The 20,558-nt window shown below is 45.6% G+C and overlaps 1 protein-coding gene across 2 annotated transcripts in view; it reads left to right on the top strand.

Moving 5' to 3' along the window:
- The first annotated feature begins 15 nt into the window (after positions 1–15).
- PRPF39 (pre-mRNA processing factor 39) overlaps positions 16–20,558 on the top strand; it is a 49,564-nt gene continuing 29,021 nt past the window's right edge. Inside the window, exons 1-5 of one of the 2 annotated variants that reach the window (XM_040332870.1) lie at positions 16–147; positions 5,572–5,884; positions 9,796–9,921; positions 10,530–10,648; positions 13,819–13,986. In XM_040332870.1, coding sequence (XP_040188804.1) covers positions 5,594–5,884; positions 9,796–9,921; positions 10,530–10,648; positions 13,819–13,986 — 704 coding nt within the window. In that variant the 5' untranslated portion in view covers positions 16–147; positions 5,572–5,593. Of the gene's footprint in view, positions 148–5,571; positions 5,885–9,795; positions 9,922–10,293; positions 10,400–10,529; positions 10,649–13,818; positions 13,987–20,558 lie in introns of those variants that run through there. The other variant, XM_040332871.1, reaches the window with a different exon arrangement.

Here is a 20,558-nt window from a genome sequence, read left to right on the forward strand (position 1 = left end):
GGGGCGTGCCTTCGCGTGTTACGTCAGACGTAACGTGCGAGGGTGCGCTGGGCGGAGTGGCCCTGTGGTGTTGGCGCGTGTAGTACGGACGGTGATTGCCGCGGGGATAGACGGAGAGGAGAGGCGGGAAGGAGCGTTTGGTTGCCGGTACGTGGGTGGAGGGTGGTTCTGTGTACATTACAGGCCGCACATCCGGGTATATGGGGGGATGTGTTGTACCCGAACAACCCGAGGGGGCCTCACTGGGGTGATATTGCGGCCTACCGCCAGCTGTACCCCGGATGGAAGATTCTCCACACGTTGGAGCTCATCAACCGATCTCTGCCTGGTCTGTGATTGGAGGTGGTGTGAAGTCACGTGCTCCATCCAATGATGGGAATAGAATCACACATTACTCATCACTCTGTGTGTGTGGTTGGGGGGGTGTAGGTAACGTGTGTGTGTGTGTGTGGGGGGGGGGGGGGGGGTGTAGGTAACGTGTGTGTGGGGGGGGTGTAGGTAACATGTGGGGGTGTGTGTTTATTTAGGTGTGTGTGTGTAGTCTGTGTGTGGGAGGGGGGGGGGTTTATTTAGGTGTGTGCGTGGGGGGGTGTCTCTGTTTAGGTTTGGGGGGGTGGTGTCTCTAGGTAGGTGTGGGGGTGTGTGGTGTCTAGAAATGGGTGTCTCTAGGTGGGTGTAGGGGTGTCTCTAGGTGGGTGTAGGGGTGTCTCTGGGTGGGTGTAGGGGTGTCTCTAGGTAGGTGTCTCTAGGTGGGTGGGTGTAGGGGTGTCTCTAGGTGGGTGGGTGTAGGGGTGTCTTTAGGTAGGTGTCTCTAGGTGTAGAAAAAACAAAAGTGTGGCGCTGATGAAAGTATAAAACAAAGTCCATATGATAGGACAATTGCAAGTAGTAAAAAAGCCAAAGTCCACAGTAGAACCAGATCTCTGAAGCAGATGAGGGACAGCAAAGTATAAGTTCCTTAAACCATGAAGATGGATATAGATGTCTGCTTACCAGATGTAGAGACTTGAATAGGTGTACACCTATCAAGTCATACAGGCTTGTAGGTTACTGAGAACCTGATGTCATCTGCTGGGGGAAAGGGATGTAGGATCCAATAGTCCTTCCTCCTGGGTGTTGTTGATTAGCCGATAACCATACAGAAGTCTCATGTCTCCGTGTGTATATTACTTTCCCCTCATGTGACTCCATGCCTTGCATGGAGTCACATGAGGGGAAAGTAATATGGCATGGAGTCACATGAGGGGAAAGTAATATACACACGGAGACATGAGACTTCTGTATGGTTATCGGCTAATCAACAACACCCAGGAGGAAGGACTATTGGATCCTACATCCCTTTCCCCCAGCAGATGACATCAGGTTCTCAGTAACCTACAAGCCTGTATGACTTGATAGGTGTACACCTATTCAAGTCTCTACATCTGGTAAGCAGACATCTATATCCATCTTCATGGTTTAAGGAACTTATACTTTGCTGTCCCTCATCTGCTTCAGAGATCTGGTTCTACTGTGGACTTTGGCTTTTTTACTACTTGCAATTGTCCTATCATATGGACTTTGTTTTATACTTTCATCAGCGCCACACTTTTGTTTTTTCTATGTTCTAATTGTGACAAAAAGTGATCTATTTTTTGTTGTGTTGGCCGCTTAGTTTAGGATTATTTTGGCAGCGCATTACCGCATAGACGCTTTTTGTGTCTATATTTTTCCTAGGTGTCTCTAGGTGGGTGTAGGGTTGTCTCTAGGTGGGTGGGGGGTGTCTCTAGGTAGGTGTGAGTGATGGGTGTAGGGGTGTGTCTAGGTGGGTGGGTGTAGGGGTGTCTCTAGGTAGGTGTGAGTGATGGGTGTAGGGGTGTGTCTAGGTGGGTGGGTGTAGGGGTGTCTCTAGGTAGGTGTGAGTGATGGGTGTAGGGGTGTCTTTAGGTAGGTGTTTATAGGTGGGTGGGTGTAGGGTTGTCTCTAGGTGGGTGGGGGGTGTCTCTAGGTAGGTGTGAGTGATGGGTGTAGGGGTGTCTCTAGGTGGGTGGGTGTAGGGGTGTCTCTAGGTGGGTTGGTGTAGGGGTGTCTCTAGGTGGGTGGGTGTAGGGGTGTCTCTAGGTGGGTGGGTGTAGGGGTGTCTCTAGGTGGGTGGGTGTAGGGGTGTCTCTAGGTGGGTGGGTGTAGGGGTGTCTCTAGGTGGGTGGGTGTAGGGGTGTCTCTAGGTGGGTGGGGGGTGTGTCTAGGTAGGTGGGTTGGTGTGTCTAGGTAGGTGGGTTGGTGTAGGGGTGTCTCTAGGTGGGTTGGTGTAGGGGTGTCTCTAGGTGGGTTGGTGTAGGGGTGTCTCTAGGTGGGTTGGTGTAGGGGTGTCTCTAGGTGGGTATGAGTGATGGGTGTAGGGGTGTCTCTGGGTTGGTGTAGGGGTGTCTCTAGGTGGGTTGATGTAGGGGTGTCTCTAGGTGGGTTGGTGTAGGGGTGTCTCTAGGTGGGTTGGTGTAGGGGTGTCTCTAGGTGGGTGTAGGGTTGTCTTTAGGTAGGTGTCTCTAGGTGGGTGGGTGTAGGGTTGTCTCTAGGTGGGTGGGGGGTGTCTCTAGGTAGGTGTGAGTGATGGGTGTAGGGGTGTCTCTAGGTGGGTGTAGGGGTGTTTCTAGGTAGGTGATGGTTTTCAGGGGACATTGTAGACCCCCATTATCAGTCTGTTCCTGCACCCGGGGATCCGTCCTCTGCAGCTGTGCGGGTGTCATGTCTGAGCCTGTCATATCATCCCTGGGGGTTGATCGGGGGGCGGGGGGGTAGAACTATAACAGGTGTAGACGGCACCAGCTGCTTCCCTCCGTAGGACGGATGTACAAAGTCACTTTGTTGTTATGTTTTCTCAGTTCCTCCACAGAGCGGGTTTCTGCATCAAAAACACATAGCTTTCTATGACCGCAGTTCCCACAGAGCCTCCCAGTACACGCAGCGAGAATATTCTGCATTGTCTCTGTATGGAATACATCTGGAGTGCAGTAAGGGACGATTCACATGAGAAAGCAGTGCGGGGGAAACCAGCGATCCATATAGAATCGAGGTTGCGGTTTGCTAGTTGTTTACCAGTGTTATGGCTAAAGCTATCAACTGTAATCTTGATAGATATATATATATACACACCTCAAAATTTCCCCTCGCATTTTGCGAGTGCAAAATCATTTCTAGGGAGCTGGGAGTGGAGGGGGAACGCGGGTACCGCCGGCATGCAGGGATTGATCGGAAGCCGTTCTCCCATCAATCACCCTGGGGAAGAGAAAAGCAGTGGGATTACATAGCTGATAACCCGCTGTTAGTTTACATTGCAGCTCGCTCCACTCGCGGTTACACACAGCCCCGCCTCCTGACCCCGTGCCTGTATCATATAGGCAGAACACGTCCCAGTATTGGACTGGCATTCTGTCAATCTGATACAGGCACGGGGTCAGGAGGCGGGGCTGTGTAACCTCACGCGGAGGGAGCTGCAATGTAAAGTAAGCTGTAACAGCGGGTTATCAGCTATGTAATCCCTCGGCTTTTCTCTTCCCTCTTGATTGATGGGAGAACGGCTCCCAATCAATCCCTGCATGCCGGCGGTACCCACGCTCCCACCTCCTCTTCCCCTGGGGCTATCCTCTGCACAGGTGAGCAGAGGCTGCAATGGTGAGCAGAGGCTGCAGTGGTGGTCAGGCTGCAATGGTGGGCACAGTGGACAAAGGCTGCAATGGTGGGCACAGGTGTGGCTGCACTGATAAAGTTTGTAACTTAATTCGCCATAAAACATGTAAGTGTCATTTCATGAGATAATTTGAGGGCGTGTTTAGGGGTGGTGCAGGTTAGGGATTGGTTGGGTCAACTGGTGGCGAGTAACCCTTAAGGCCTGGCTAGTAGCGCAGGACTTGAAATCTTGAGCCCTGTGTGTATATGTATATAGATATAGAGATATATATATATATAGATATATATATATATATATATATATATATATAGATATATATATACATATACATATTTTTTTTGCAGCTGCTTTCTCATGAAAGAGATCCACGTGGCTCATTAGTTGCTGAATTGCTTTCCAAAGTAGCAAGATGGGACGTGTCCCCCTCTCCTGCCAGTCAATAGATCGTTTTTCGAAGCGACAGGAAGGAACTTGCCCTCTTCCCCTCGCTGCTTGCCGGTGTTTCTTGGGCTTATCGTTTTTAACGGTGGGCTCGAGACATGAGCAGATGGTGCGCCAGCCTATCACAGGACTTGCCCGAGACCTGATCACCTCTATGGCCTTGGAGGACCACAGCGACGTCATGTCATCACTTCCAGTATAAAAGCGAAAAAAAAAACGTATATATCCAAAAGACGGTTACAGCGCAGGCTTCCAGTGTCGGGAGGACGTTGATAGATCGCGGTGCTCGCACTCCCCCGTGGTGCGCTCTGTGATCGTTGAGTTCTTGGCCGATCACAGAACGGGGTAGAGGGCCAATCACAGCGGCCATTTACCACATGACCAGCTGTCAGCCAATCACAGCTGATCACGGAAGTAAACAGAAGCCAGTTATCACCATCTTTTTGTTCGGTATGAAACAGAATCCAGAGTCTCTGTGTAGTACAAATGCCCTGAAATTCTCCAATTACTGGCTAATAGAAGATAACCGCCTTCTGTTACAGGGAGATCGGTGCCGCCTATCGGTATCAGTGCCACCTCATCAGCACACATCAGTAAAGGAGAAAAATGACCTGTTTGCAAAATTTTATAACAAACTATGAAAACATTTTTGTTCATTTTGTTTATCAAAAAATAAAAACCAGAGCAGTGATTCGACCCCACCAAAAAAAAAAATCTGTGTGGGGAAAAAAAATGCAAAAATGTAATTTGGGTACAGTGTTGCATGACCGCGCAATTGTCTTTGAAAGTGTGCCAGCGCTGAAAGCTTAAAACCGTCCTTTGCAGGAAGGGGGTGAAAATGCCCGTTAGGCAGGTGTGTCAAATGCCATTTCATAGTGGGTCGCATCGGCATTATGATTGCCCTCAAAAGGGCCGGTTGTATCTGTAAGATTAGATGTCCAGTGCACCCCCTCCCCCTTACATTAGATGTCAAGAGCCCCCCCACCATCAGAAGTTGAGTCCCCCCCCTCTCTCCCTTACATCACAGTGCACCCCCCTTTCCTTATGCTGCTGCTGGGAAGAAGGTGGATGCATTGCTTGAAAGCAGAAAGTAAAGGTCTGGAGGAGGACCAGAGGAGGGCTGAAGGTGCGAGGGCCACATGCAATGGCCTGGAGGGCCGGATTTTGCCCGCGGGCCTTGTTTGACCCCTGTGGCTTAAAGCAAAGCTGTAGGTGGTGCACCCTGTGCCATTTTATTTTTAGTCACTTGATGATGTTGCTACCCCATGGGCAATGAGGGTAGGTCCATGTGTGGCACCTCCTATAGGTAATGCTTCCTACATCTGTGGCATGTGTGCTCCGGGTGCATCTGGACAGTTTATTTCAGAATTATTTTAAACTTCTCAGACTGTTTTTAAGAGTTATAACATGGTATGATAATTGTGTTGCTGGTTAATTTAATCCTTTTTTTTTTTTTTTTTTCCAAGTCTGCGTTATTAAACAGCCAAAATGCAGGATTCCAAGTCAGATCAGAGCCTTGAGACGAAGGATTCAGAAGACAATGTAGCGGCCTCAGCGGATACCCCACCTGCCAGTAAAGACATTCTAGAAGTCACAGAGATGGAGCAGTCTCCGGAACAGGAATCATTACCTGACGTGGAGGAGGCGGCGGAACCCCCTACAAAAACAGAGCCGGAGCCGCCACTCCCCCCAGAGTTTGACAAGTACTGGAAGGCTGTGGAAGCCAATCCTGAGGAGTTTACAACTTGGACTTATCTGCTGCATTATATTGAACAAGAGGTTTGTGGAAAATTAGTCTTTTGGGAAAGCCGACCCTATTTTGCTTGTTGCATGTTCCCATTTTCTATATGAAACGGTATCCAGAGTCTGTGTGTTGTCCAAAAATGAATTTCTCCAATTACTGATTTAAAATGTCCTTATAATAGCTGCCTCTTCTGTGTCTACAGTGCATTTGGAAAGTATTCACAGCGCTTCACCTTTTCCACATTCTATGTTACATCCTTATTCCAAAATGGATTAAATTCATTATTTTCCTCAAAATTCTACAAACAATACCCCATAATGGCAATGTGAAAGAAGTCTGTTTTGAAATCTTTGCAAGTTTGCAAGTTTATTAAAAATAAAAAAGGACGTACATAAGTATTCACAGCTTTTGCTCAATACTTTGTATGAAGCACCTTTTGACACCAAGTCTTTTGAGTATTGATGCTACAAGCTTGACACGCCTGTTTTGGGGCAGATTCTCCTTTGCAGGACCTCTCACGCTCCATAAGGTTGGATGGAGAGCGTCGGTGCACAGCCATTCTCGAATCTCTCCAGAGATGTTCAAGTCTGGGCCCTAGCTGGGCCACTCAAGGACATTCAGAGTTGTCCCGTAGCCACTCCTTTGTTATCTTGGCTGTGTGCTTCAAGTCTTTGGCCTGTTAGAAGATGAAGCTTTGCCCCATTCTGAAACCCACAGCGCTCTGGAGCAGGATTTCATCAAGAATGTCTCTGTACAATGCTGCATTCATCTTTCCCCTCGATCTTGACTAGTCTCCCAATTCCAGAAAACCATACCCACAACATGATGCTGCCACCACCATGCTTCACTGTAGGGATGGTATTGGCCAGGTAATCGGTGCCTGGTTTCCTCCAGACATGACCTTTGCCACTCTGGCTAAAGTGTTTAAACCTTGATTCATCAGACCAGAGAATTTTGTTTACCATGATCTGAGAGTCCTTTAGGTGCCTCTTGGCAAACTCCAGATGGACTGTCATCTGCCTTTTACTGAAGTGGCCCTTGTCTGGCCACTCTACCATACAGGCCTGATTGGTGGAGTAGTGGAAAGATGGTGGATCTTATGGAAGGTTCTCTTTCCAAAGAGAAATGTTGGAACCCTTCTCCCCGATAGCTCAGTTTGGCTGGGTGGCCCACTCTAGGAAGAGTCCTGGTGGTTCCTAACATTTCCATTCTATGGATGATGGAGGCCATTGTGCTCATTTGGACCTTCAACGCTGCTTACATTATCCTGTATCCTTCCCCAGATCTGCGCCTCCATAAAATCCCGTCTCGGAGGTCTACAGACAATTCCTTGGACTTTGTGGTTTGGTTTGTGCTCTGCAGTGTTAACCGTGAGACCTTATAAAGATAGGTGTGTGCCTTTCCAAATCCTGTCCAATCAACTGAATTTACCCCAGGTGGACTCCAATCAAGTTGTAGAAACATCTCATGGATGATCTATGGAAACATGATGCACCTGAGCTCAATTTTGAGTGTCATGGCTGTAATACTACATGGGATTTTTTTTTTATATAAATTTGCAAAGATTTCAAGCAAACTTCTTTCACGTTGTCATTATGGGGTATTGTTTGTAGAATTTTGAGAAAAATAATGAATTTAATACATTTTGGAATAAGGCTGTAACCCAACAAAAAATGTGCAATGTAAAGCGCTGTGAATACTTTCTGCATGCCCTGTATATCGGTGGTGGTCAACCTTTTTGAGACTGTAGAGACTGTCAACACTGCTGCTGGCTTGTATAGAGGAGGGACCCAGAGCAGAAAGTGCAATAACCAGTAGGATCCTCTGAGCTGATGTCCAAGCTCACTGTACACCCTGCTGCTGACACAGGGCAGAGGAGGAGTTGAGGTTCAGAGAGATGAGGTGCTGGGGCTCAGATCATAGGCTGACATATTGCAGACACTGCCACTGGTATGGCAGAAAGCCCCAGGGAGACGTAGACTAACCTAGGATTTTTCACTAGCCTAGGATTTTACACAGAGGAGCTTGGAGCTTTGTCTCCATCAGTCTGTCACTTTTGCGCCTGAACCGGAGGCAGTGTTATTTTTATTTTTTTTAATATACTTTTGCGCCCCTGGGAACTCTGACATCACTGTATAGTCGTCTGAAACTGTACTTTGACCATGAGCAAGCGCCTGCTATGCAAACAAAGTGGGGTGTGCCCTGTCTGATACAAAGCTCACATTTTTTTATCATGTTCAGGGAGTATGTGCCTGTTTCCATTGACAACATATAGAGTACCAGAGGATGTAAGAACTGCGTAGCACATATCAAATGTGCTTTCTTGATACCGTAGATACCATAAATGTCTCCATTTATGTGTTTGCTATATATATCGACCGATATGGGTTTTTCTCTGGCCGGTGCCGATGTTTAGATATCGCGGCGGCCGATATATGATGATTTTTTTTTTGGGGGGCCGATATGTTAGGCCGATTGAGTATATCCTCCCCATTGTGTATAAAGGATGTTTGATCCTGGCTTTTCTGATCCTTCCATTCTGAGTCCTAATCATTTCCTAAAAAGTCTATGGAGTCAGGCTGCGCATGTTTTTCCAGCACATTCTACAGATGCTCGATTGCTTTGAGATTTGGAGGCCAAGTCAACACATCAAACTTGTGTTCCTCAAACCTTTCTTGAACCATTATCCTTAAAGCTGCTTGCTGTGGGGGTACTTAACAGGAAAGAGGGGCAGCCCCTTTGTCTCCTGTCCTCTGTATTGTTCAAAAGAAAACCACTAAGCCCCCAACCCGTCCACCTGCTATTGTAGGAAGAAATACAAAGGTAATAGCCGGGGTTGTGAATGACGGTGGCTGCACACCAGTGCTGTCATTCATAATAAAACAAGCTGGCATGCTAGTGCCTCTCCCCACAATAGCAGGAATGCAAGTCGGGTTGCCTAGGAAAACCTCAGGCTATAGCACAGCTTCTACCAGCCAGAGAGTTCTGCTGTGCCTTGCCAATAGCAGGCTGAGCAAACTTCTATTTTGGTTGTGCAGCACAGAAAGGCTCTGTCCATTGCAGTGAGAGGGGACACTGCTGATAAAGTTGTGCCTCCCACTTTCCCTCATTTTGCTGCTGTATTGCCTGCAATCACCAATGGTGCCCTGTGTTTTTTACGCCAACCTCCCTGCCTGGGCCAACATGGCTTTTTGGGTCATGTTCCTTGCCCTTGGCCCTGTGTATTTTCGGAAGCCGTGACGCGCTTTAGCAGCCCGTCAATCAACTCCTCTTTGCTCAGGAACGCCTACTCCCAGCAAGATTTCCGCGCTCGGAGCCGGATAACAAGGGCTCATAAAACGATAAGTAGCAGGAAAACAAAAAAAACAGCATACTGCAGGTGTTGGCAGTATGCTGGAACTAATGTCAGAAAGTTGATTTGGGGGTGAACTCCCGCTTTAAGATAAAAAGGCTTCTGTGTTCATCGGCCCCCATAATTACTTACCTGAGCCCATCTCTATCCAGCGATGTTGCAGGAGTGTCCCGGGTGCCTAAAGACTCTCCCTCATTGGCTGAGATGGCAGGGTGGTGCTATTGACTCCCACTGCTGTCAAATTTGGTGAGCCAATAAGGGGGGAGAAGGGGCGGGGGTCAGACTGGGGCTCCGTGTCTGATCACAGGGAGCAGCAGCGCGGCTCAGGTGCCCCCGTAGCAAGCTGCTTCCTGAGAGGGTACTCCACAGGAGGGAGTGACCCAAGAAGAGAAGGATCAGGGCTGCTCTGCAAAACATTACAAAGTGCAGGCAAGTTTGACATTTGTTATTAACCCCCCAATAAATCACTTTAATTACTATTTTATGTATGTTTATATTTTACCGGCCTCAAAAGGAGTCTTTCAGGTATCATACGAGGGATAATCCTTTATCTTTTGTCTCCTAATATAACGTGTATCTTTTTATTTTTCTCAGAATCACATCTATGCTGCCCGAAGAGTGTTTGACATGTTTCTTGCTCATTATCCATACTGTTACGGTTACTGGAAAAAGTATGCTGATCTAGAGAAACGCAACAACAACGTCATGGAATCCGACGAGGTAAGTTTGATGTTGAGTAGGCATTAGATGGGGGAGACTGGGCTTTAGCCGTATTGGAGACTGCTTCAGGCCCTGCATAAGGTCATAGCAGGATTATTACTGCAACATTTGTCACTCAGCGTGACATTTGTGCTAATATCTCCTTTCTTTGTTGACAGGTGCATTAAATCTCTACAGCTTGTCAAGCTGTGCAGTGCAAGCCTCTATTACACTGCAGCTTAACACATAGGACAGGGCTTTTCTGCCAGTCGTTGTGTGGTGGCGTAGATTTAACCATGCAGTTATACTTTTGATACATGTAACTGAATATATGCTCAGACGCTGCCAATGAGATTCTAATGGGTCTGTGCCTTATGGTCTGTACCCCCAAAGCCAGCCCTCTGCTCCTGCTAAGAATACAGCCGCGCATTGAAGACCAAGAACTCTGCAAGTGGAGCTCAGAACATGAGAAATGTTCTATCCAACCTCCACTTCAATGGTAATGGCAGATTTTCACTGAAATTCCAAATTTTTTAGCATTTGTAAGGTTGACCGGATACGTGTGTTTGTTTATGGAGCATTATCTGTATCATTCTCTTCGGTGTGTTTGTTTTGTTTTTGCTCTGTAGGTCTACCGGAGAGGAATTCAGGCTATCACTTTAAGTGTTGACCTTTGGATACATTATCTTCAGTTCTTAAAAGAAACTTTAGATCCTGCAGATCCCGAGACCTGTAATACTTTAAGAGGGTGAGATACTGTTTGCTCATTTGAAGAATATTTTTAAACCTGGAGTTTTTGCTGTATATTTAGTTTGGCAATTGCACCAACTTTTTAGTGAGCGCCTATCGCAAACCATGTTAGAGTACCAGCCTGGGGAAAATAAAAATTAAAGGTCAGCAGCTACAAATACTGTATGAAAAGGAGAAGCCGCGCTAGTATAGTTCAATGAATGTATTTGATTGTAAAATTATATATCATGCTTTAGGCTGGGTTCACACTACTGCACTACTTTCATCCTACTTTGCTCTGCTACATTGGTCCTACATTTATGCTACATTGGTCCTACATCCATCCTACTTTCATGAACAGGATACTACTTTGGTCCGACTTCAATGATATTCAATGGGCTACAAGACGCTCTCATAGGGAAACATTGAACACAGAGCAAAGTAGGGTGAAAGTAGTGTAGTAGTGTGAACCCAGCCTTAGGCTGGGTTCACACTATACTACACGACTTTCATCCTACTTTGCACTGCTACATTGGTCCTACATCCATCCTACTTTCATGAACAGAATACTAGTTTGATCCGACTTTGTGATAGTCTGACTTGTTTTTTGACCAATCAAAACAATCCCCAGAGTGAGATAAATTCCTTTTTACTGCTGCTGTAATCAGATGTCAAAAGTCGGATGGTTAGGACAATGCTCCTACTTTGGTCCGACGTCAATGATATTCAATGGGCTGAAGTAGGATCAAAGTCGGACCAAAGTAGTACAGGGAGCATTTTCAAAGTCGGACCGACTTGTGTAGGACCCGTCAAGACGGCTCTCATAGGGAAACATTGATTTTCACACGTTATGCTACATGAGCTCCCAATGTAGGAGCGTTTGTCGGACAAGTGTGAACCCAGCCTTAATGAGAGAAATGGTGAGATAAGATGGATTCTTCTAGTATTGACACCACAGTGAATCACTCAACGAAGTGTGCCACCACCTATAGAAAAATTTGCTTACCAGATGACAAGCAAAACCAGGCATGTGGCTATAGCCCAGCCAAGGCCTTTGCTTGCACAGAAGATCATAGGAATAAGTCCTTGATGGATGGCTGCATTGGTATATCCACACATTGATACCACCGTTCAATCAGAGATCGTTGTGTTCAGCAATAAACCCAGAAAGAGAAACCAAACATAGCGTAATATTGTCTAACCAGATATTTTTTTTGGTAAAACAGTATTGCGCTTACATTTGCAGAGTTTAAGTCGTGCATAAAAATGGCCAGCTACAAACTCCTGTACTAGTGAGACAGCGTGCTGACATTGGCACGTATCCTCCCTAGACACGTTTCGTCATACGTGACGTTGTCAAATACTGTAGCTGCTGACTTTTGATATAAGGACCCTTACCTGTCCAGGGAGCCCGCAACGTCGGCACCCCAGGCTGATTCGTCCATCTGCTTTGGGAGCAGGCGCCGGCATCTTCACTAAGGGAAGTTAAGCCCTGCCGCTTCACAACCTGTTGTCTTCTGCGCATGTGCGAGTCATGCTTCGCTTTCTGAATAGTTCTGCTTTCTTCTGGGACCTGTGTGTCTCCCAGAAGGCAGCGGTGGGGGGGGGGGGGGGAGGAGGAGTATGAGTGGCCCCTGGAAATGACATAGACCCTGGAAATGACGTAGACCGACAATTGTGGCGATCTTACCAGGAAGTAGGAGCAGGTACCTGGTTTAGTGCCAAATATAGCAGCGGGCGGACTGGGGACCAAACGAGCACAGCTTCCCCTTTTGGGTTGGAACTCCTCTTTGCATTGTGCCAATCTGAGGCACTGGATTTTCAGCCCTTGATGATTTGTGATTGAGAGAAAACGGATCAGTGTATGGAGCTTCCCAGCTCTAGTGAGGCTACACTCGTAGAACTAGGTTCCCCTAACTTGGGGACCCAGAGTGAACCTCCAAAGGTGAGGGAGATATTCAATAAGAACCCTCACACCATCTGTTTTAAAGGTCAAAAAACACAAGTTTTTGCCTTTATGAACATTCCCTGAAAACTATTGACACTTGATATTCACCTTAATACAAACTGATTCAAAATTGCATGCAACTTCAGCTGCCTATGTGTGGATCTTCTGACAGTTTTCAAACTGCTCTCCAGCCGCTGTCCTCCACATTCTATCCGTTATCCATCTCTAATCCATAAATAAGGCTAATATAAAGGTCCCATTTACTTACGTAAATCCGTGATCATGTGACCAGTCTCAAGTTCTCTCATTTCTTCATTGTGGAGGGTGAGGGTTATTTTTTGAGTGTCCACATCACTGTCTGGGTGACATGGGCAGTTCCTGTTGGCTGTTCGGTTTCAGGTCCTTAAGACATTTATTGACAATGCTCACCATCGAATCACAACAGTCAGTGGCAAGTCTGGGCTGCAGCACTGGATCACAGGTCATCAGATGGGGGTTTAATGCCCAGAGAGGAATTTGAGCATGTAGATTTGGTAAGGCTGACCTTGGCTTATGCATTTTTCTTCATATCCTCAGTTTAAATTGGTCAGTTTCATAATTTTACATTTGCTTGGTAGCTGGCAAATTTACAATACTATAGTGTTGCATAGCTGGTAAGGTTGAAAAAGACGCAAGTCCAATGTGTTTGTGTGCTTTTGTCAATATTTCAAATTCTTCGGACTTGTTTTCAACTGCTATTGAATATTTTCAACTGGCTATTTGAATAGGAATACAGTTACTAGACTAGCATGTGGCTCACGGTTGCGGTGCAGCCCCATTCACTTGAATAGGTTGTGTTTTCTAAAGTACTGCCTGCCTAATGCAGTGGGGTATTTGCTTTGCTGAACCATGATGCAAAGCACCAAGACATGGGTACAACCCAGTCTGGCTGACTCTAAAACCTATGGGTGAGGTAAAACTGTCGCTCAAACCCCCCCCAACCCCTCTTTAGGCGTGCAAATAGCGCGAGTGGTTTACTAGAAACACCCATTTTCCACAGATGTTATAAAGCTGGGTGGCATCACCTTAGAAAAAAATTAGATCAGGGGAAAATCAGTTCCTGATGGCCAGACATTAAAGTAATGACTCTTCCTCTGTCACACAAATCAGTCTTAAAACCATAAGGTTAGCACGAGGCTAATATAATTTTCTTGTAAACATTTCCTACACACTTTTTCTAACTAGATATGTTTCTCTTTCAGGACATTTGAGCATTCAATCATGTCTGCAGGCTTAGATTTTCGATCTGACAAGCTGTGGGAGATGTATATTGCCTATGAGACTGAACAGGGAAATCTAAGTGGTGTCACATCTATTTACAGTCGCCTGCTTAGTATTCCTACACAACTCTATGCTCACCATTTACAGAGGTAAGTGATGATAGCCCAGCAGTCTTGTGCATTACTGCTTGCTTTTGCTGGCCACATTTGTTTAGCAGTGTGATATAGGTGATATTTGGGACAGAAAGTAAATTGCTTCTTCCAGTGTTTTTCCTGTCAGTAAAGCTCTTGATCATCTTTCTTTGGGGGAACAAGACAGTCATCCCAAGACCAAGTATGTCTATAGACCTCCTTCCCCCTCGCATGGTTGGTGTGTACTGTAGATTACGGAGGGAGTGGGAAATAATGCAAACTGATAACCACTCAAAGCAAGCAGCACAGGTTTCACACTTGTAAGATCACCTAGATTTCTAACTGGTATTTGCACATATCCGATATAACTGAATGCTTTCAAATGTATATTTAAAAGAAAGCTATTTTTTTTTCTCGCAATCCTAACTGCCCCTAGATGGATACAGCATCGGTCCCCTGCCGGGTCAAAGGCTGAGAACCAAGCGATCAAACACTCACTGGAGCGCTGGGCTGTGGGGGCGGGGCTTTTGGGAGCAGCCGGCTCAGGCTTTCAGCAGCTCATCTGAGAGGCTGAGCCAGGTGGGCGGTCCCTGCATATGATCAGGTTCTGACTTCATTGTCGCAATCTTGCCCGAGCCTGGCTCTAAGACGTCAGCGGACTTCAGCCCCCTGTCTGCTGAAAACTGGTCACGAGTGCAGAAACAAACTGGACTCCTGTGACCCACAGAAGTACAGTCTTACCAGCTTTGGCTGTACTTCTATTAAATGATAGGTTCACCTTTTGTAACATAGTACACTTTTTTTTTTTTTAAAGGTGAGCTTATTGGATGATTTTTTTTTTTTTTGCTTTCACTTTGAGGAAGTCTGATGTCACGTACACACGAACGGATTTTCTGTCAAACTGGGATGAGAGCTTTTCGCCAGGAATCCCGGCCTCGTGTATGCTCCATTGCAGTTTTTCCGACTGGAAAACTGATGTAAAAAAGAGCAGAATGTGTTTTTTCCTGTCAGAAAAAAATACTAGTGGTAAAACCGTCTGTATGCCTCTCCGAGGGGGGGGGAGCATAGAACTTCATTTTGTTGGCTCGTCGTCTTTTACGTCACCTCATTCTTGGCAGTCACAAGTTCACCTGACTTTTGTGTTACCGTGTGTATGCAAGGCAGACTTGAGAGGAGTTCTGTCGGGAAAACCATCGTTTTTTTTTTTTAATCCAACAGGAAAACCGGTGGTGTGTACAAGGCAACACGTTTTGAATGCTTAGTTTAGCTATAGCTATTTAAGTAATACATTTTACCTGTATTCATAATGGTCCTGTGTAGACAACAGCATTATACACATGTGATGCAGCCCCCATCCTACTGACAGCGTGTACTTACCTGCTGTGTTATGTTGCTTGTGACCCTTCCTTGCTTCTTTCCGGAGTGCTTGTATTGTGCCATGGAGCATGTCGCCTAATTTTTTGGTGTGACATTTGCACAGTTTTGAATGACAAAAGCAAAGGTCATTCTAACAAGTGGTTTATCCTCCCCCTTTTTATTTTTTGACATTTAAAATGATTGTAAACTATTCAGTTTTTAAAATCGAAATGAAAGGCAAAACATTTTTGTATAGATATAAAAATAATTCTAATTTTGTTTTTGTGTGATCACATTCCCTCTGTTCTGAGCTGGGGGGGGGGGGAGAGCGAGAAGCATCAGCACACAGAGCTTCCCAGTAAATGGCTGTGCAGTAGGGGAGTGTCAGGACAAGTCTGGTGATTGGAGGAGAGAACAGAGTTCCCAGCATAGCTAGAGAACTGACGGCGGTGTGGTCATCCTGCTTGGTGTGGTCAGTTTTTAACCTTAATGCCAAACGCATGCAGCTATGCAGCCTCTTGGTGCTGAGCGGCCACATATTTGCATGCATTAGCACCGGGAGTGTTGTGTTGAGTGTGCGCTTCTGGCTCAGTGGTAGATTCTTTAACCTGTTTCTGCCCACGCTATAGACGGTTCTGGGAGGATGTCCATATGTGCGTGCCTCAGCGTGCTCTGTGACGACCATATCCTTTCTGATCACAGTAAAGGGTCCATCACAGTGACTCTTTACCTTGTGTGCAATCACAGCTGGTCACATGTAAACAGACTTGCCGGTTATCCAATAACCAGCAAGCCTTGACAGGAAACAGTGAGTACTTTTACACTGATGAGGGCACTGGTAGCCTGATAATTGGTGCAGCCTCATCAGTGCCTCTCTATTGGTGCAGCTGAAAAATTATTTGCAACATTTTATAACCACCTAAGGAAAAATGTTTGGTTTTTATTTTTTTGTTTAGCAAAAAAATAAAACCCCACTGCTAATTAAATACCACGAATGAAAGCTGTATCGATCTCAAAAAATTTAAATTTCATATAGGTACAGCGTTGCATGACGGCAGAATTGCCAATCATATTGCATTAGCGCTGAAAGGTGAAGATTGCCCTGGGCAGGAAGAGGATGACAGTGCCCGGTATTGAAGGGGTTAAAGCTTTTTTTCATGAGATTGCAGGGCATAGTGTTAACAGCTGGCACTCGCACGTTTTCAAGACTTGGCAACGTTTTTATTGGATTGCTGGACTTTGTAAAACTGAAATAGATCCTACATCTTTATTTGGCTGTTCCTTATGTTTGGATTGCACCTGTTCCATATTGATATGGCTTCTGTAACAGCTAAGAACCTGTTTGAAGCTGAAAATACATGCGAGGCAAAGGCTCTTCACATCACGGTGCCACTTCTTGCAACCATTCTGTAATCTTCTGAAAGCTTTTTTTTTTTGTTCCCCTCATCCTTGATTTTATTTTATCATTTTGAAAATACTGCCATGGCTTGATTTTATTTAATTTTTATTTAAAAAAAAACTTATTTTTTATTTTTAAGTTGCTAAGCATTGATTTCTTCATGCCTACCTAAACCTAAGAAAAAAAACATGTAATTTCTTTGTCTGTGAGGAATAGATAAAGTCCTTAAAGTTGTTGTAAACCCTTACCCTATACCCAAATGAAGTGACTGGCCTCAGGCGATGGCAATGCAACAAATCCTACATAAGTTGTTTCAGTTTATCTGCTGCACTCTCATCTACAGCCATTTGGAGTTTATAAAGCTTGTTTGAGCTTCCAGAATGCAGGGGCAGGCAGCTGAAGTTACTCTGTAGAGTTCAATGAGACTTGATTGGTGGGAAGGGACATTACCCCCCTTTTTTCACACAGGAGCAGAGCTTAAACTGTCAATCATAGGCTGTGTGCTGGGACTTCCTCACATCACCTTTTCATCAGGAAAGGGATTGCTGCTACTCCTGACCAGCCCAGGTAAGAAAATGAGCCTACATGTCTCCACCAAACTACACACCCTGATGCATTTTGCCCTGCACACCAGGGCCGAGTCATAGAGTACATGCATCAAGGTATGTGGTCTTGTGGAGACAAGTGTGCCAAGGCCACTCATTTACTCACCTGGGCTGGTCATGTGTAGTGGCAATACTTTCCTCTTTACATTTGCTAGCCCTCTGGATTGGAATCGGGACATGCCTGGAACCCATGCTCTGGGACACAGGGGTGTGCTATCGGCTCTACTTTGCGCTAAAGGCAATATAACTGATCAGACTGACATGACACTTGTTGCTCTGGATTAAGACCAGTACACACTACATTGGGATATGCTTTTTTCATATTTCACGTCAGAAGTCAGTTTATGCTGCTGCTTCTAGGAGGATTGTGTCCTTGGAAGATGGTTGTCTTTTCTTCAGCTCTTCTGTTGGACAGACCAATGGCTTTGTCACAAGGACAAGGAGTCCAGCTCTGGAACTGGGAAGTCCTTCCTTCCCTCCCATACTATCTAAGATTCAAGCAACGGGCACCAGTTTGTTGGGTTCTGAAGGAGACCAAAGAAGTGTTGGGAAGGTTACCAAAGGAGTCTTCTCTGTCAACATCCTCACATTTTTGGACATTTTGGCTGTCTGCAGCAATGGACCATCCTAGAGAATCGTCTGAAAGCCATGATGATGGTCATGGCAATGATGTACATCAAGGAGGACCCAGCAGTTTCACTGCAGCAAAAGAGGTTCTGGGCAGAAGTTCATGTTCCAGCCTTGTCCACTGTCTACATTCAAGGCATAGAAAATAGGCAGAACAGCTAAATATATGAATTGTGAATGTCGCTGGCCTAGACCCACTGCTTCAGTTGTCAAGGGGATGCGAGTTCCCACACCAGAAGTATTTGGGGGGGTCGAAGCTTTGCGGGGATGTAATTGCATAGAAATAACACTAAAAAGGGTATTTGCATTGAGATTTGTGTAAGCCGGTCCATGTGGAGGAGAAAACATTTGGAATGTTAATTACTTATCCCTTTCTTCAAGCTTGTGAGACTGTTTGAGGCACACGGGGCCTTTTTGCTTCCTGCTTGCAGGACTCTTCGGTTTAGTATTACGACTTGAGCCCCCAGCTGTTCTCCATGTAATATAGGTTCAATTTCTAAATGTAATTGTGTAGCTCAGTACTTTAGGAAATGCTCTATCGCTTCTTTCTCTGGGACAAAATATTGGTTGCACTGTTTACTATGGGATTCATTACCAAAGTTCTCTGTCCTCTTGTGGCCCGTAAGGAAATGTATTCCAGTTTGGCCCACTGTTTCATTTACCACTTCCTGCCCACACTACAGCTGAGACTGCTACAGCATGGGCTTACTTTGCTGGGAGGGCATCCATGGATGTCGTCCTGTGACGAAGCCCTCACTGTGGTGCCCTTACACAGCACCGGCTGCCAACATCACTCCTGAGTGTTACTTCTGGGTATTGCGGCTCCGGAGCTGTGATTGGCCGGAGCTGCAATGACTTGACGCCCACGCATGTGCGCGCGAGCCGCCAGTAACGGCACAGTCTAACTGAAGCAACGGCGCGCCGTGCCATTGCTTCAGTGCGCATGTGCCGATGACTTTGGCACATGCAGTCACAGAGGATATCTCCTAAACCGTATAGGTTTAGGAGATATCCAGGGTAGCTGCAGGTAAGCCTTTAAAGTGGTTGTAAATCCTTAGACCACTTTTACCTACAGGTAAGCCTAGATTAAGGCTTCAAAAGGGAAGAGATCGCGCTAAATAAGTGATAAGTGAACAAAAAGTGACATAAAGTTCAATAAATAAATTGTCCCGCCACAGAGAAAAGTAAATAAATCTCCCAGGTGATAAACTAGATTAACCTGTAGGTGCAAGAAAAATCTCTGAAAACCTACACGGTTAAAGAGATATTTTCCAAGAACGGGCATGGATGTCTACAGCGCACTGAGCGTGCCGTTAGTGAAGGCGATCATATCTTCACTACTGGCTCGCATGCGCAGGAGTGACGTCATCGCTGCTCGGCCGGTCACTGCGCCGGAGCAGCGATACCCAGAAAGTCTCTCCGGGATAGATGGCGATGGAGGTGAATGAGGACCGCAGCAGGGGCTTCGATCTCGGGTAAGTTATTTATTATGCCTTTTCTCTTCTATAGAGGGTTTATTTCCTCTTTATATAGGCTTACCTGTAGAAAAATGTGTGCTGTAAGGATTTACAACCACTTTACAAGGGACATCAGCACTGATAATCTGTGTCCTGATTATCAATTCAGTCCCAACATTGCCCAGCAGTGCTGCCAATCGGTGTCGACCGCTAGTGCCATCGAAAAAATTACCTGTTTGCAGACTGTTATAACGAACTATGAAAGATATCAAAATTCTGAAAATTTCTAAATTTTCTTTTTTTTCCTTTAGCAAGAAATAAAACCCCAAGTGGTGATTAAATATCACTAAAGGCTCTTTTTGTGTTGGGGGAAGGAGGGGGGGGGGGGAAGAATTGTAAAATTAAATTATAGGGTACAGTGTTGCATGACCATGCAATAGACATTCAAAGCTTGACAGCGTTAAATTGACCTGGTTGGGAGGGGGATGAAAGTGGCTAGTAGGCAAGTGGTTAAAGCTGGTTCACACACATTATTAAATTAATTGTTCTTGGGTGGGGCTTTAAAATTGATATGCCCTCACCAAAGAGTTTGCAGTTCTTTATCGCCAGTCTTTTTTGGTGCCTTGCCACACTGCACGCCAATTTTTCTGGGTTCAGCTTTACAGCTTCCTGTGGTTCTTTCTAGCTCCTGTTTTATTTATTGGGTTTTGATTTAGTATCAAACTACAGTTGCACTTTGTTTTTTTTTTGCTGGCAGCTAATACGGGAAGCTATGACACAAACCAGGAATTATGGCTGTTCCCTGATTGGCTTTGCATTGTGAAATAAGTATTTTGGGGAGGGGAGGATTTACTAAAACCAGAGTTCAAAATTTGGTGCAGCTGTCATGGAAACCAGTCGGCTTCTATTTTATTATTCTTTTCTTTAAAGCTTAAAGGGGTTGTAAAGGGGGAAAAAATGTTTTTTTCATAATAAGCATCCTTGACCTGCAGACATTCCTCTTTTCACTTCCTCATTGTTGTTTTTGCTCAGAAGTTGCTCTATTTCTTCTCTGTTCTGTTCACTTCCTGCTTGTCTGATTTTTTTTTTTTTACTGACCACCGTGATGGGAGGCTTTACTGCGGTGGTCAGTGACATGCTCGCCCC

The sequence above is a fragment of the Rana temporaria genome, chromosome 13, assembly GCF_905171775.1.
Source record: "Rana temporaria chromosome 13, aRanTem1.1, whole genome shotgun sequence".
Lineage (NCBI taxonomy): Eukaryota > Metazoa > Chordata > Amphibia > Anura > Ranidae > Rana > Rana temporaria.